At 41.7% G+C, this 16,992-nt stretch overlaps 1 protein-coding gene across 1 annotated transcript in view; it reads left to right on the top strand.

Annotated features, from left to right (window-relative positions):
- Positions 1 to 12,180: 12,180 nt before the first annotated feature.
- The window catches only part of cyp26b1 (cytochrome P450, family 26, subfamily b, polypeptide 1), a 40,080-nt gene continuing 35,268 nt past the window's right edge, over positions 12,181 to 16,992 (top strand). Inside the window, exon 1 of the mRNA XM_030754029.1 lies at positions 12,181 to 13,433. Coding sequence (XP_030609889.1) covers positions 13,230 to 13,433 — 204 coding nt within the window. The 5' untranslated portion in view covers positions 12,181 to 13,229. The remainder of the gene's footprint in view (positions 13,434 to 16,992) is intronic.

The raw sequence follows: 16,992 nt of genomic DNA on the forward strand, positions 1-16,992 counted from the left end.
GAGAACATGGGTACACCCAAGACATGCTGGAGAGATTATATTTCTCGGCTGGCTTAGGAACGCTCCATGTTCCCTGGAGGGATGGAGGATGTGGCCAGTGACAGCGAGGTCTGGGCATATCTGGTTAGAGGGATGGTCCCCTAATCTGGACCTGGGTGAGAGGCAGAAAAAGTGTGGCTGGATCTTTGGTTAGGATGATTTTAATCTCATGAAGGACATGCAGACAGTCTGCCCACTGGATTATTTGTCATTTTGTCAGCACTTGTCAGCTTAGAACTACCTTTAACTGTCAAAAAGACCCTAAATGTGGCTATGAATACACTGATGACAGGCTCATCGGCAATACAGACTGAAAGAAAGAGCTTCACACACTTACCTCCCTAAGGCAAATGTAAGGGTTCAAATGCACAGCCTACCAATAAAAAAAAAACTAATTTTATATTAAAAAGCTGAATTGAGCAGCTTTTTATGTTTTCCCTTCTTACAAATATGCAGCCACAACTAGAAACACAGAGTTCTGATGAACTGAAGCCCTAATTATGTTGTCACACACCGACCTTGAGGGGCAGCATAAAAACCCACATCCTAGTTTTATTCAGACGTTTTCCCACAACTCCCGATCCAGAAAATTTGGGGAGGAGGGGGACTTTATATAATTACTTCAAGGAATCGCATGAACTTCGACTGTTTAACCACACTTAGTCACTGACCCTGTACCCCGCAGGCATCAAACACAGCACAGATAGTTTTCTTCTTCTTACTATATTCATCCCCAGAATTAGTCGTGTGTTCATTTTCAGCCTTTCAAAGACACAGGTCTTCAATCTATAACAGATGACAAGAGGGTTTTGCATTTTACTTGTGAATACAGCTTTTCTAAATGTGTTGTGCTGTGAATAAATTGAATTATTATTTTGGTAATAAGAAGCAGACTGTTGACCTCTTCCGAACTTTAAGGTCCAGATCAACCATCTGTAAATGTGACATCCAAGTGTTTATTAACACTGAGAACAGCACACGAGGACATGGTTTGTTATCAGCATAGCTAATTAATTTGATTCAATGCTCATATGGAGATCCAAAACAAAAAGTGCCACGTGGATAACCCTCTGTCTCCTCGGTGAAATGAACAGAACATCAGCTCCATCTGTAACTATGAGCAACTTTAATTTTAGTTCATCTACTCTGTCTGTTTCTGCTTGTTCTGTGCTGTTTCTTCCCAACCTCTGCCTCGTTCATTTTATTGTTCATCCATTACCATAGGTCTGCAGCTGCCTGCTGTGCTACACACCGCTCTTATTTTGTTAACGGAGTTACATAAGAGTTCAAATGATTGAAAGAAATGTTGCAAAGCTAATTGGCACAGCCTGTGATTTTATATCAGAAGGTTCACTAATCCATTTAAAATTAATATAATAAGAATTTCCGATGATCTTCTTTTTCCACAGTTATAATGTCCAAATGAGCTTTTAGTTGTTTTTATTTACCTGCTTTAACCCTTTAAAACCTTATTTTCCCACAAAATCACCCCTGAGTTGCTTTAAATTTGAAATAGAAGACTTCTATAGAGCCAGAAGCCTTTTTGTAGCTGCGGAAGTCATCTCTTCCTGGCCATTAAAAATAATGAAAGTTTAAGACTCTTCAACATTGGCTTTACTTTCAGACCCAGAAGCTATAGCCATCTTTTACATATACACCCCATGCACATGCAAAACTAAACAGAGAGAATGCAGGATGGCACCAGAAAGGAAAGTCGATGCTGAAGACAGACAATTTCAAGAGAGAATTTTTAAGCCATTAGTCTCAGGCTACAGATGTCATATAATTTTTGTTTTCTAACTCCACACCGGTGGTTTGTTTCTTCATATTTTCAAATATGTGGTCTTATAACCCAAACAACAACTGGAAGCTTTGTGCAACTTAAATTTTCACCAAGAAGTATCATATATATGAAGGATTTAATGTAGCGGATTTTCTCTTTAAGTAAAGAACACCTTCGTACACTGGTCTGTCAGCCCCAAAGAGGTTAAATGTTATCCAACATATTTTGGCAAGGCACCCAACAAACTATTGCCACTTCTGCATGCCAAACTTGCCTAAATTTTCCCCTAATTTGAAAATAGCTGGTGCTCCATCAGCAGATAATAGCAACCCTAAGGCTGAGACCAACCTCACCGGCTGGGATGTTTCGGTAATTCCCTCCCCTGATTTGAACACCCACAATGAAAAAACATGCCTGCGCCCCCCCCCCCCCCCCCCCCCCCCCCCCCCCCCCCCCCACACCACACACACACACACACAGCAAACAACAGGCCGATGATTGCAAATGTCTCATGTTCAGAGAATGCAGATCAGTTTCTGGGTGTTATTTGTGTCCTCATTAACCCTCAGAGGTTGTAAATCTGGCGGTGCTGCTTGTAAATCAGCAGGTTACTGTAAGTCTGAATTGTGTGAGTGTCTGGAGGCGGTAAGTGGTGATGTCATAGCTTGTTTGATTTCATACTCTAATGTAAGTCAGGCTGTAAGGTCACCAGGATGCCATTAGTATAGATGTACTGTGTGTGTATACTTGTATAACCGACATTGTGGGAACATGCTGTGAATCAATTACTTCCTTTTCAGGTAGGGAAAAACAGCCCTAATGACTTAAATCACTGTATCCCATTTAGGGGCGCAGCACCCTCAAGGGGAACCTAACTAATTAGATTAATTTGATTAAAAAAAAAAAACATGAATACACAAACCAAACAAAATAAAGAAATTCAACCAGGTAGTTTAAAAGTGTAAATAAATGATAATGGAAATACAGAAATCAATGGATAAATAGTTTAAATATGTAGCATAATAACAGCTAAATGGTCAAAGAGATGGTTAAATTAAATAAAATGCTAAAATGCAGTGGGTAAATGGCTTAAAATCCCCAATTATAGCTGAGCACAAAGTTGACCAAAGTGACCTTAACATTGACTGACTGTTCAACTTTGTAAAAAGGGAGGGATTAGTTAGAGTTAATCAGCAGGAAATGAATAAATGCAGTGATGGAAACAACTGTCTCTGTTTTGTGTGTATGAGGTCATTGCAGACTATCTTGGTTTCTCTCTCACTTGCTCTCTGTTTCTCATTCTCTCCTCCCCTCTTTACCCTATTTTAAAACACTGAGTCACATTTCAAGTCGTCACTGTTTTTTCTCAGTATGGATTGTTTGTTACGTATTTTTGGTCCAAAAGCTTTAAAAATGAACACCTCCTAAATGCACTGTGCAATTTAAAAACCAAACCAAAACAAACAAAAATGGTTTATTTATTAGTTACGCTTCAATAAGAAATCAATAAGTCACTCACAATCGATAGATAGATAGCTTTGTGTCCAGATGTCTCTCAAACATCTCCTAAAAGTACAGAAATTTTTTTATCATTAAATTTGTTGCTATAAGTTTTTATGACTATGTTTACTGAAGAAAACTTAAAGAGTCATCTTTTCCCTTTTTTAAATTTTGCATCAAGCATTAATTCTCACAGATACAGATTGAAATTGGGGGGGGTGATGAGTAAATATCACCCCCCCCCCCCCCACCAGAGGGGATGTGGGGGTGTGGGATGGAGTGGAGTGGAGTGGAGAGATAGACATGCATGCAAGAGGATGAGATGGGAAGCTTCGCAGATTAAATAGACTGCCAAATTAAGATACTGTTTTATACATAACTCTGCAAAAGTCCTGATTCACCCCTATTTTTCATTGTATTTTGCTAGGAAAATGGAAATAGGTGCAGCAATTTATTGAAACATGTGTAAACATGCATGGAAATACAGTATATAAGGCAAAAGCAGAGTACAATTCAAATGAGATTGAAAGTCAGTATTTGGTGTGACCACTTTATACTTCAACACAGCCTGAACTCTCTTAGCCAGGCTTGTCTTGTAATTTCTTTAACCCCTTAACTGGCAGCAAAAAAATCACCTGACAAAAACTACATAACACCCTCTGGTTATTATTGGCTCTGAACAACCCATTTCATAGCCTATTAACTGGCTGCGTCTGGTCCGCCGGCCGAATGAAGTGCATTTATATGGCAGGCTAGACCCGCCCATTTTGACTGACACCTCATTCGGCCAATCATGTTAAGAAATGGGTTTCCCAGAGCCAATAATACTCAGAGGGCGTCACGTAGCTTTGTCAGGTGATTTGGTGCAGCCAGTTACATGATTGGCCGAATGACGTGTCAATAAAAATGGGAGGGTCTAGCCTGCCATATAAAAGGGACTACAAACGGCCCGTCACCGGGCCCTTGCCAGTTAAGGGGCTACGTAGTCTTCAGGAACAGTTATTCAGGCTTCTTGAAGGACATTCAAAGCTCTTCTTTTAATGTTGGCTGCCTTTGTACACCATTCTGTTGAGGTTCTGGGTCCGGGAAGGCCAGTCCATCAAATTTGACAGGATCCCCAACACTACTGGCTGAATGCAGCCGGTGACAGGGCCTCTGTAGACACTCACTCTCGTACCTCTCTCCTGACCTCCTCTGTGCATACTGGTGATGATTTGAATCAAAAGTGTCACATTTGGATTCATCACTCCATCAGACCTGTTGCCACAGATTTTCGGTCCGGTTCTTGTGTGATGTGGCATACCTCAGCCTTTTATCCCCATTTCCCCTCCTTAAGAATGGCTTTTTGTCAGCCGCCCTTTCACTGAGACCATTTCCAATGAGGATTCATTGAACAGTAGATGGATCAATTGAAGAGCCGGATGCTTCTCTCAGGTCCTGCGTCAGGTCTTTGCTGGAGTTTTTCCCTGTTTCTTAAGGACAGCAGTTTCAGATACTGTTTATCTGCTGTATGTAGTTTTTAGGCCTGCCACTTTTTCTTTTATCCTCCACTTGTCCGGTTTCCTCAAATTTTTTAAGGACACACTGCACACCATACTGAAGTGTAACATTTTTTCAGCTAATAGCTCTTTGGAAATTACTGAAAATGAGTGAAAAAGCAGCCAATGTCCAAAGAAAAACTTTAAAAGCCCTTCAGGAAGCCTGGAGAATTACTTATCAAGATAATTTAATAAAATTACATGGACGTCTGACTGCTTGGAAGCAAAATATAAAGAAATGAGGGGTGGCTCAAGACTTTTGCACATCATTGTGTGTATACTTATATGCAGTGATGAAAGAGAGGCACATTATGGGTATATAAGGTATTTGAGGTACTTGAGGCAGGTATTGTGTGGTCCAAAAAATTTCAGTGGTTTATTGATTTACTCTCCAAAGAGATTCAAAATCAAACAGTTCATGCACAGTTTTAAAATAAAGTTATACATAAGTACACAGATATAATTTGCTCATTTCCTGTGCCTGTCTTCCCTTCACTGCATTTATGTGTGTGTGTCCGTGTGTGTGTGTGTGTGTGTGTGTCCGTGTGTGTGTGCGTGTGTGCGCTTACTCGTGTTCACTCCCTGTGCCCCACTAAGCCCTCTAAAGCCAACTTGGCTGCAAAAGGTTGTTCCAGAGTCAGAGGAAATTGAAAATATCTGTTCAGTAGAAACACATTAGGACTCACACATACACAGACACACTCTTTTCTGTCCATCACACACCCACATTGTTTCTGCTTGAGCTAACTGAGGTGAGCGGCTGTGTGTTTAGGTAAAGTGTTAAAAGCTTAAACGGACATAGCTGTGGAATGTAAAGATAAGGCCTCTGTGCTTATACAATGAAAGACGCACACACGCTTGTGCTGCAGCCACATAAAATGGGTAATTATCTAACTTACACACCTAACGGTGTTAAAGGGCTAAGCAGTGCCAAATCAAACACCCGAAGTCTGAAACATTATACAAGAGGTCATGACCTTGCAGCAGAGCAGATGAGAGGATGTTCAATGATTTGCTTGTTCAGGAACTATTTAAATCAAAGTTGGTTTAAATCATTGCTCAGCCATTGCCTCGCTGTGTTTAATCAGAGTCACACCACAAGCTCATGATTCAGCTTTGAATCACAATGACTTTTATCTTCATCAACAACTCTCCCACTCAGTTTTTTCCTCTCTAAAAACTCCTTCAATAATCACAACTTTACTAAGTTGTTTGGGCTCAAAATACTTTTCCTACATCAGTATGTATTTATGATATTGACACATATAAGAATTACTGCATTTGTGACATCATTACATCACATCACTTCTATCTCAGGCAAACCTAACTATTATTACATTTCCTGTACAGGGTATTTTCTCATGTTTTAATGATAAATGATCTTCTGTGGTCATGTGAGACGCGTGGATGCACTCAGGGTCTGTATAACGGCAACAAAGAAGAAAGTCAGATGACATTTAAGAGCTGCAAAATCCACTCTGGGACGAGGTCGGGATGGATGTACGACTTTATCAAGAAAGACCACTGTTATTTTCTTGCCTTCTTCTAATTAAATGATAGGCAATGTTCTTTTCTTTTAAAGTGCAATGCGTGGAAAATGGCGGAGGTGAAGGTGTTGCTGTTGTTAAAAAGCCCTGAGATACTGAAGCCACATTTATATTCTGTATGAGTGAATAGGGTCCCCCAGAACTGGGGAGTCTGTCTGGCTGACTTGTTCCTCTTCAACCAATTATTCACCTGCATTGTATGGTTAGGTCCATACATCTTTGAACAAAGAGTTTTAGATTTAATTTAAGAGGTTTAACTAAAGTTTTGCAGTAACTATTTGGGAATTAAAGCCATTTTATGTAAAGTCCACATTTTCAGAGATTCAACAGTAACTGTACAATTTACTAACAAGCAGTTTCAGAGCCAGATGAGGCCTGCTCCTTGTTATTTCATGACAAATGACGCAGATAAAAGATCTGGAGTTGATTCCAAATTTTGAACTTGCATTTATTAGCTGTTCCGTGGAACTCTCAATATGAGGTTCAAAGAGAGGTCAGTGCAAGTGAGAGAGGCCAGACCCAAATAAATATATCAGAGAGGAGAGACCAAATCAACAATCTGGTAAATTCTTAAGAAGAAGAAATGCACTGGCCAGTATCTAACCAGGTCAAGAGCTCTCTCTCATGATAGTAGGAAGATCAATGCCAGAATCTATAATCAAGAGACATGTGCATGAATGGAAATACAGTGTTTACACATAAGAACGGGAATTCCGGAGTAGACTTTGCCAGAAAACATCTACAAGAAAAAACATCTGCACAGGTGTGGAAAGAAATCTTTGGACAGACACAACCAAGATGGAATTGTACCAGAATGATGGGAAGAGAAAATGATGGCCAAAGACAGAAAAAAAGGTTATGATCTGAAGCATACCACCTTATCTGTCAAACAAGCTGGAGGAAATGTTATAGCATGAACATGTATGGCTGCTGATCGGACTGGGTCAGTAGTGTTTATTGATTATGTAACTGCTGATAGAAGCAGCAGAATTAATTGTGAAGTGTACAGGGCTGTACTCTCTCTGCTCAGATTCAGACAAATGCTGCAAAACTGATCAGACAGAGCTTCACAGTGCAGATAGAAAATGAGCCAAAGCAAAAGCAACCTGAGAGTTTCTCAAGACAAATAAATGGTATATTCTTCAACGGCCAGTCGGGCATCTGATTTCAACCCAGCAGAGCAGCTGTTCCATTATTAAATACACAAGTGAAGGCAGAGAGACCCACAAACAAGCAGCAACTGAAGGTGGTTGAGTAAAGGTACAGCGGAACATCTCAAGGGAGGAAACACAACATTTGGTGACGTCCATGAGTTCTAGAGTTCTGGACTTCAAGTATCAAAACAATCGATATATTTAAAACTAACCTCTGAAGATGGGGACTGTGTATGAAAATAGCTGTAATTCCTAAACAGTTACTGCAATACTTTTGTTAAACCTTTTGAAATAAAGCTGAAAGGCTACACTCCAATCAAATATTGATTGTTTGACTTAAAATCTACAAAGAACTTGCCATTGTCGAAAAACATGTGGGCCTAACAGCACAATGACTTTGAACGTATTTGAACCTGGCTGCAGCGAACTTTAAAACCAGCATCTACTTTGTTAAAGTATTAAGCCTGAAGGTTTTATATTTGAAACTAAGAGCAAACTTAATTCTTTCTACTGAGCACACATGTATCTGCCTAAATTACGTTGAGATGTTCTGGGAGCATTTTTCTGAGCTATTATGGTTTCTTTTGTGCTGTCAGCAGTAAATATTACATCACTACTGTGCCCATAATCACTGTGAAGAATCTCTGCTTGGGATGTAATGCTCAATTTTAACTGAAACAAAGAAAAAGTCCAAGATAATAACCATGGATGGCATGCGGTCCAACTTTGGCCAAAGGCTGAAAAAGGATGAGACAAAAAGCAAAGCCTAAATCTGTGTTAACTCTCTCATACACTGATCTCTTTCTGTGTGGAAACCTGTGAGCTCTGACTTTCTCTTCCATTTTTTTCCCCCTCTTTGTGTAGTTACAGTAACATAAAGCATTTGAGTCTGTCAATCTGCGGCACTGTGACTCTGTCCATGGTGCTGACACTCCCTTCACTTTGCCTAAAAGTCAGTTTCGAAGCAGCTGTGATTCAGCAGTTTTGCAACCTTATGCGGGTGAGGCTGTTCTGATCAAGAGTTCAGCTTGAGGTCAGGTTTCAGGTGGTTTATTGTGAAATCAACTGCAGGCAAAAACATCTACAAGTTAAAATATGAAACACGTGTCAGTATAACGGCGTAACAGCAAATTCAAGCTCTTCTTAAACCTTCTGACCTTTATACACAAATACATAAAACTGCATTTTTATACCCTTTTTGCTGCGGTTTGCACGATAAGCAGGCTCCTCTGTGTGTAGATGTAATAGATTAGACCTGAAGGCTTCTTTATTTTCTTTCTTTATTTATTTTTGAGGGTTTTACAGTAAACTGGGGATGTTTGTTACAGTTAAAAATATACAAAGAGATATGCTGACTTCAGTGTGCATGTTTTATCCTAGTGTTTTTATATTTATTTTAATTTTAGCTTAAATAGTTTTCAAAGTGCCTCTTTCTTTCTTTTTTTGTTGGTTTAATATTGTTTTGTCAGTTTGTTGTAAACACACAAGATGATTACAACTTTAATTGATTGCAACTGACTTTTTGTCATTTTATGTTTTTATATTTTTAACTTTATGTTTATTTTACACTGACATCCTTCACATTTACGTCCTATTTTCTTGCTGTTGGTTTAACTTAACTGTGACTTTGCCTTCATTTAGTCTTGTTTTACCTCAATGTTTGACTTTCTAATTTAATTTCCCTTCTTGGATTCCTGTTTCTTGCTTGTCTGTCAAAGCACTGAAATTCTGTTTTAAAGGATCTATATAAACTCACTGGCCACTTCATCAGTTACACCTTCCTTGTATCGAGATGGACCGCCTTGTGACCTTCAGAACTGCTTCAGTTTGAGATGATTTGAGCTTTGTGACATGGCATGTTATCCTGCTGGAAGCAGCCATCAGACGATGGTCATAAAGGGAGACAACAATACTCATGTAGGCTGTGGTTGTAAAAAAATGTTCATTTGGTGAACCTGTGTGAACTGTAGACTCAGTTTCTTGATTTTTGCTAATAGGAGCGGTGCCCAGTGTGGTCTTCTGCTGCTGCTGCAGCTCCTCTGCTTCAAGGTTGTGTGTAAGTTCAGAGACGCTCTTCTGCATACCTTGGTTGTAATTCTTCTGACCTCTGGCATCAACAAAGGATTTGCACCCAGAGAACTGGATATTTTCTCTTTTTCAGACCATTCTCTGTAATGTTACGTCATACAATGTTCAAAGTCACTTAAGTCCCCTTTCTTTCACATTTATTCAGTTTGAACTTCAGCTGTTTGTCTTGATCTGCTTGGTCAATTAGAGATTTGCCTTAACAAGCAATTGTACAGATGAGCCTGACAGAGCGGCCAATGAGTGTAAAGGTGTTACACACAGACACATTAAAGTTTAAGCTGTACCCCATAAATATCCAAATAAAATAACAACTCAATAAACCTTATTCTGATATTAATTTTTTAATTATTATTATTACATTTAAACTCTCCAAACTGTACATTAAAGTCAGAGGCTACAACAGGGTGAAGATGCATTCACTGCTTTGGAGAACTAAACCCAAAAATCTGCCCTTTGAAAACTTGTCTCAACAGATTTTTTTTGAAGCAGATCTGTCTGTGAAATGATTCAGTACTGTGGTAAACTCGGGTTCATGACATAAAGCTGCTGCTGCCCCACACAACAAGAGTTCAAACTAATACCAAGATCCTGAGAGAGTTGCGTGTAAGCATTTTATTAGGATTTCAAGAAATGATTGACTCATTTTATCCTCACACGTTTGAACTTTCTTGTTGTCACAGCAGATGTTATGAGATAACAGTGTGTGTGTGTGTGTGTGTGTGTGTGTGTGTCAGGCAGAGAGCTAAAAGTGTGTAATGGTGCAGAACTAAACTTCTAAAGCTTTCACAGTGAGATGAAAAACTTGACACTTTTTTCCTTATCAGTTCCACTTAGTCCCTGTTCCCTTCTTTCTCCTGCATGTTTGAATTACGAGGCGTGGGTGTTTCCTCCGCTAGGCGGCGGCATTGAGCCGCTGCCTGAGACTGAGAGACCCGATGAAAGAACGGAGAAATGATCGCTCTGCCGAGACTTGATCGGGAATGCGGGTTCTACAGATGGAGAAAAGGGGGGAAAAGGTGGAAAGAAGGGAGAAGAAGCGGTGGAGGAGACATGACAAAAGACACAAGTGTGGTTAAGGATGCAAAGACAGAAAACAGGGAGTTTAAATGTGGGTTGATAATTGAGCTGAAATAATCAAACCGCAGAGGAAGACGTGCTCTCTTACTGTACGAATGACCTTTTGCATGCATAGTGTGGGTCAGGGTCTCCACTCTGCCTCTGTGTTACGTAACAGCCGGTAATGTCTGTGATCGCAGTCAGAGGACCTAATTGAAGTCATTTTCTTTGGAATGAAGCATCTCCCACACTTCCCCCTCTGCGTCTCATTGATGAGATTGTGTTCTGGGGACTCAAGAAGGAAAAACCGCAGGAAAAACAGCGCGCACGCGCATAGGGGTTCAACCCCGGTGACCCTGCGTTTATCGGACACCTGACGCATAATTTTAAAAGGTCAACGGAGGCGGCAGGTTCACCTCATTGATGATGCGGGAGAAATTAAACATGAGAAAGATGTGGTGCATGTTGGAAAGATGCAGTATCTTTAACTCTTAGATTCGGCAGGGAAATGACACAAGAAGCAAAGAAAGAGGGAGGATGAGCAGAAGTCGATTTGGTCTGTAGAAATGTGACGAAAATCCGAGGAGAGGGAGCAGCGTTCCCCTCTTAAACTTTAATCCTTCTCTTTACAAAGGCATAGAGAAATAAGAGAAAGTAAAGGAAAAAGGTTCAAGAAATATGAAGAAAGAAAGAAAGAAAGAAAGAAAACTGGATGAGCCAGAACCTCGTCTGTCACTCTGTTAAAGTGCATCGTGTGTGCGTAAACAATGGGAAGCATGAAAGGATGTTCAGTAAATAAAGTGAGCATAAATCAGTTTTACATCTACTTTGTTTGGCACTAAACAACTTGAAAACCAGTTCTGATGCAGCGCTGGCATACGCAACAGAAAGCCGCAAAATCTGGGAAGGCGGAACGAAACAAGAAGTACGCTCCAGACAACCTGCGCGTAAAGGCGCGTCTCGGAGTAAACGCTGGTGAATTTGAAGCTGTAGGTCACATTTTAAAAACAAATCCAACAGGATTTGTTATCGATTTGGAGTCAGTCGCTCATACAAGTCGGTAAAAAAGAGAAAAACGAAAGAAAAAAAAAGAGGTTACATCAGTTCTGATGCAGGTGACTCGTTCTTGAGTGCGCACGTCCTGCACGGAGAGAGAAGTCATAACTGCGAGCCTTGTTTCTCTCTCTCTCTCGCTAGCTCCCTTTTCCTCCCGTTGGCACCCCGCCAGCTCCAGCACGCTCCAAGCCTCCTCTCCTCTTGCGCCGCTTGCCGCTCACTTTACACCACCCCTCCTTCTGAGAGGAGAGAGAGAGGGAGGGAGGACGGAGAGGGGGTGCCCCTGAAAGAGGTGGAGCTGAGTGGAGGGAGGGAGGGAGGAGGAGGGGAGTCTCTCTGCCTCTCTAGCCGACACTAGAGTGAGGTAGAGTTGGGTTGGAGGGGGGCGACGGGAGCCCTTGGCCGCCTATTCGCCTTCCAGTTGCCTCCACACTATATAAACACTCATTGGTGCCTCTGGCTTGACGCACACACACTCTTTACGCACGCATGCACACACACACTGAGGGTAACTTGTATAGGGAGCCAGAGAGAGAGAGAGCGCTCTGAGAAACAGAAAGGTACACAGAGAGGAGAGTGGACGTCAGAAAGTAAGAGAAGGAGAAGGAGGACGGTAGCTCCTGAGCATCTCCTGCGCACCTATTCATCCCTGTACGCTCACGGATCTTAAACACTTTCTACTCCTCGTGTTTGTTCCAGAGAGATTTAAATATTTGTTTTTTTGCAAAGAGGCTTTTTAATTTTTGAAGGAGACGCGATTCCTGGAAGAGTTTTTGTTTATTTTTTCTCCCCTAAAACCAAATCTTTTCATCCCTCGAGAAGTTTTAAAAAGTAAAGTCCTTGTTAGTTCCAGGACTCCGCTTCACTTTTTCCACGTGTCCCTGGGAGTCCAGCGTTTAAAATAAACGTGTCACCTAGAGATATTTTTTTTTCCTTCAGCAATTTTTTCCAACTCCATTTTTAGTCAGTAACTCACAAACGAGACTAAAAATGATATTTCAAACATGAGGACAGTCCCCAGCCAAGAGAAATTCGTGTCCTAAACCTTTAAACCATTAAAACAAATCGAGTTTTAATGGTTTCATTTTTCCACTTCATAAGCTGACGTGTGATATTGAAGACACGGGGAGCTCACCTGTAGCGTCTCCCCAGCTCAGCCGACCCTGATTTGCACTCTTGAGGCACAGAGACGCCACTTTGTGACTGTTTTAAAAACACAGATCCAAGGAACTTTAAACACTTCATTCATTCTCACAACACAGCCGCCTCTTGTCACCTACAGTGCGCGTAAAAGAGCGCTGCGCTTTTTACGCAAAAAGAACCTTGAAATCCAACTATTCAAACATCCCGGTGACAAAGACTATTTTTATTTTAATTTTTGGCCACAAAAATAAAGTTTTAGCGCATCTTTGCCCAATTTTTGAAAGTCGACCACAGTTCAACAGAGACTACCGGGCTCTCCATCACCATGCTGTTCGACACTTTCGACATCGTCTCCGCTCTGGCCACTCTGGCCGCTTGCCTGGTGTCCATGGCCCTGCTCCTCGCCGTGTCCCAGCAGCTGTGGCAGCTCCGATGGACGGCCACGCGGGATAAAAACTGCAAGCTGCCCATGCCGAAAGGATCCATGGGCTTCCCCTTCATCGGCGAGACCTGCCACTGGCTTCTGCAGGTAAGCGCGCACTCTGGGCAGGGAGGGGGAGTTTGGTGAAGGGACAGAATCTGGGTCAGCGCGGGTCTCGGTGTCTGCGAGGTGACATTAGTCTTATCTATTTATTTCTTTATAACATTTAAACGAAGGACATTCTTTCGTTCATCATCGTTTGAAACCTTTCTTGATATCATTATTTTATGCTATAATTTGCACTTTTTCAGCCACACTTTAGTACTTGCGCTTCAGTTGAGGCGCCTCGCAAAGCGAACACTTAAAGAACACCAAATGTGCGTAACTTGTTTAATCCTCACACTCATTCTTTCATGAACCTCGTTTATTGGACTCAATATCCCAGAATGCAAAGTGTTACATTTACTCATAAACAGTCACAGCCTGAGATATCAAGTCTTCTAAAAGTTTAAGCTGCTGCTTCATCTTCATCCTGCACGCATGGGATGCACAGTGAGTGAGCGCAGCCGTCGGCAACTGCCAACACACACACACAGACGCACACACTGGAGAATCAAAGAGTTTCATCTTTTATTAGTTTACAGCCCCGCAATATCTTTCCCTGCACTCCAACTGTGGCTCCATCAGCCCGAGCCGATCTTTTTTTGTCTTCTCATTATCTCAGACAGGAGCGCATCGGCTCAGCCAGCCGCGGCGCGACTTCCCCCCGCGGCTCACAGTCTATTGATCACATCTGATACGGTGGCAACTTGGTGTGAAGTGGTGATGAAGGGTGTCTTGACTGTGTCAAAATCATCCAAAACAGAAAACTGCAGATTTATGCTTGTTGTGCGCAAATGACCAGATATGTGTTGATTATTTGTAGACGTCTACGAGACGGAGGAGGAACAAGACGAGGGAAGTTCTGTGTAAAAGGGTTAAAGTGAGGGTAAAGTGCACTCCTCGGACAGGCTCTCCTCTCTTTTTTTTTTGTCTGGCCGCATTCAGGAAGGTTCCGGGCATGCTGCGTGTTCAGTAGGTTGTTCAGAGAGTCCTCTCTCCTGGCAAAGCTGCAGGAAAAAGGAAAACCCTGCAACATGCGCAACATAGATCAAGAGGTGTTTACTGAAGCCTCAATTAATCGGCGAGATGCGTCACTTTTTTTTTTTTTTTTAGCAATAAAGACGTCACAGAATCAATACATAATCTTTAGGATTTTAGGCTTAAAAATACATTTGGACCAAAGCGAGCAAAAAAAAAAAAAAAAGTGGGAGAGGAGAGATCAGATTTAGTATGACCCCACCAGACTGCACGTGAGTGCCGCTACTGAGGACTCCCAGGAGCGCGCCAGCAGAGAGCGGCGGGGGCTGGAGGACAACTAATTAAAAAAAAAAAAAAAGAAAGAAAAGGAGAAACGGGGGAAAGCAAAAGCGGGGCTCGACGAGCGGAGGCACGTTGGCCGCGTGCGGTGCTTGAACTCGCGGTGCTCCTCTGCGTTACATCTGACACCGAGCGAGACGCGTTCCCGGAATGCAAGCGGGGATCACGGCCAAGTTTATGGTGAGGGGAGGGGAGGCATGTCAGATAGAGGAATAAGAGGCTGGCTGTGCTTATGAGAACCGAATGTCCCCACAAACAGGGCAAAATCCGGAAAATCAGGAGAGTTTTGGTGCTTCTTTTGGTGGCTAGATCGGGATCAGACGTGGATTTAACCCTAAAGTGAAGCTCCAGGAGATAGTGCAGTCACTGAAATGCCTCGTAAAGGTTGTTAAACTGAAGGAGAGAAGGAGTCAGGGGTGCTGGACTGCAGCTTCATCCTCATCTGCGCTGTGGGGAAAATGACACCAGCACAGAGATAAGATCTTCGTGCCCAGACGCTGTTTCTTTTTTCTTTTTTTTTTTTTCTTTTTTTTTAAATCTCAGCTACTAGTCTGGTGCTTATTTGTTCATGGAGACACGGCACATGTGTTTGGAGACAACTGGTCTCTCTGTGAAAGTCTGCCAGAAGAAACAAACAAACAAACAAACAAACAAACAAACCAAAAAAAAAAACAGACCTCTGAATGTACCAGGAGCTGAGGTGCACTCAGCATTTGATTAAAAAAGAAATTTAGAGACAGGTGTTTGATGTTCAGATGAAAATCATCTTGGTTAAAAGTTTATCCCGTTAGCAGCATTTGTTGGTCAACAAACACAAGCATGATGAGTAACAGAAGATTCAACCGCAAAGTCTCTCGAAAACTGAACATGAATGCAGCATTTAGAAAAAAGAAACAAATGCTGCATTCATGTTCAGTTTTTCACTGTTGTGTGCTTATTTTCTTTAACGAGCTCTGATTTCTTTACAAAGCAACGCTTCTTTGAACTGAAAGTCAAAGACTGTATATAAAAGATGGATGCAGCCACTGTGCCGTCACTCCAGTTGGTGAAATCTTTTCACAAAACCTTGAGTTGAGTAGTTTGGCGATCTCTGAACCACTGGACAGTATGCACACCCATATATGGCAAGGAAGCCACGCCCATAAGCATACCCTGCTTTATTTCTTATTTCTCTCTAAATGGGAACAAAACTGACAGAATGAATGTTGTGCTGCATCGAAGAAGACTTGAGAATAGGGAGTGGGATCATAAACGCATTAAGAAAGGGATTAATGGCTGTATATAAAAGATGGAAAAAAAAAGACTAAGGAAGTTTTAGGATTGTTTTCCTATAGATTTCACTACAACCTGACTTTGCCCCCTGCTGGCTATTAGAAAGAATGCAGAACTTTTGCAGATGCACGTCTGGAACTCTTGGGGCTACGTGTTGTTTTTTTTATGTTTGTGGTGCTGGCGGTCCTTTTGCTTCAGCCTTTGTATGAGAAGACAAAAGTTTTAGCGCAGAAGTACTTTGCAGAGGAGTGAAACCATCGTCTGAGCATCTAGTCTACATTTTGTTTTTGCTCTTCTTCCTCTTCGTGATGCTTCATACCAGTAACCATTCGACCTGTGTTTGGTGTCATCACCCGGGGGGGTTCGCTGTTTGAGTGTTGGAGGATTGCATGGGGTGGGGGGCTGGTGGTGGTGGGGTCCTTCTCTTTTGGAGAGATGGACTAAAACTCAGCGCAGAGGCAGCTTTTGGAGTTCCTGACTGCTCTGTGTTAGCTCTGTTTTTGGTGGCTAACCACTCCTCACTCTTTAGCAGCTGAATGCTACACACACATTCACCATTTGGTAACTGTCTGTCTGCTGTTTGCTGCTGGATTTTCCCCTCCCCAAAGGCAACACTGTGAGAGCGTCAAAAAAGTAAAGTTTTATACACACACACACACACACACATATATATAAATATATATATAAATATATATATATATATATATATATATAAAATTAATTTTTTTTTTACCCTGCACACACACAACAGCACATTTCTGTGATGGATCCATTTTAAAGCAATCTGCAGTTAGAAATAGTTTTGTGGTCACTCTGCCAAAGACCTGTCTGCTCTCATTAGGAGCCTGAGCTTTCTGGAGGTACAGTGCCAAGCAGGAGCGCTACTGAGCCTACACACACACACACACACACACACACACACACACACACACACACACACACACACACACACACACACACACACACACACACACAC

This window comes from Archocentrus centrarchus, chromosome 18 (assembly GCF_007364275.1).
Source record: "Archocentrus centrarchus isolate MPI-CPG fArcCen1 chromosome 18, fArcCen1, whole genome shotgun sequence".
In the NCBI taxonomy this organism is placed as follows: domain Eukaryota; kingdom Metazoa; phylum Chordata; class Actinopteri; order Cichliformes; family Cichlidae; genus Archocentrus; species Archocentrus centrarchus.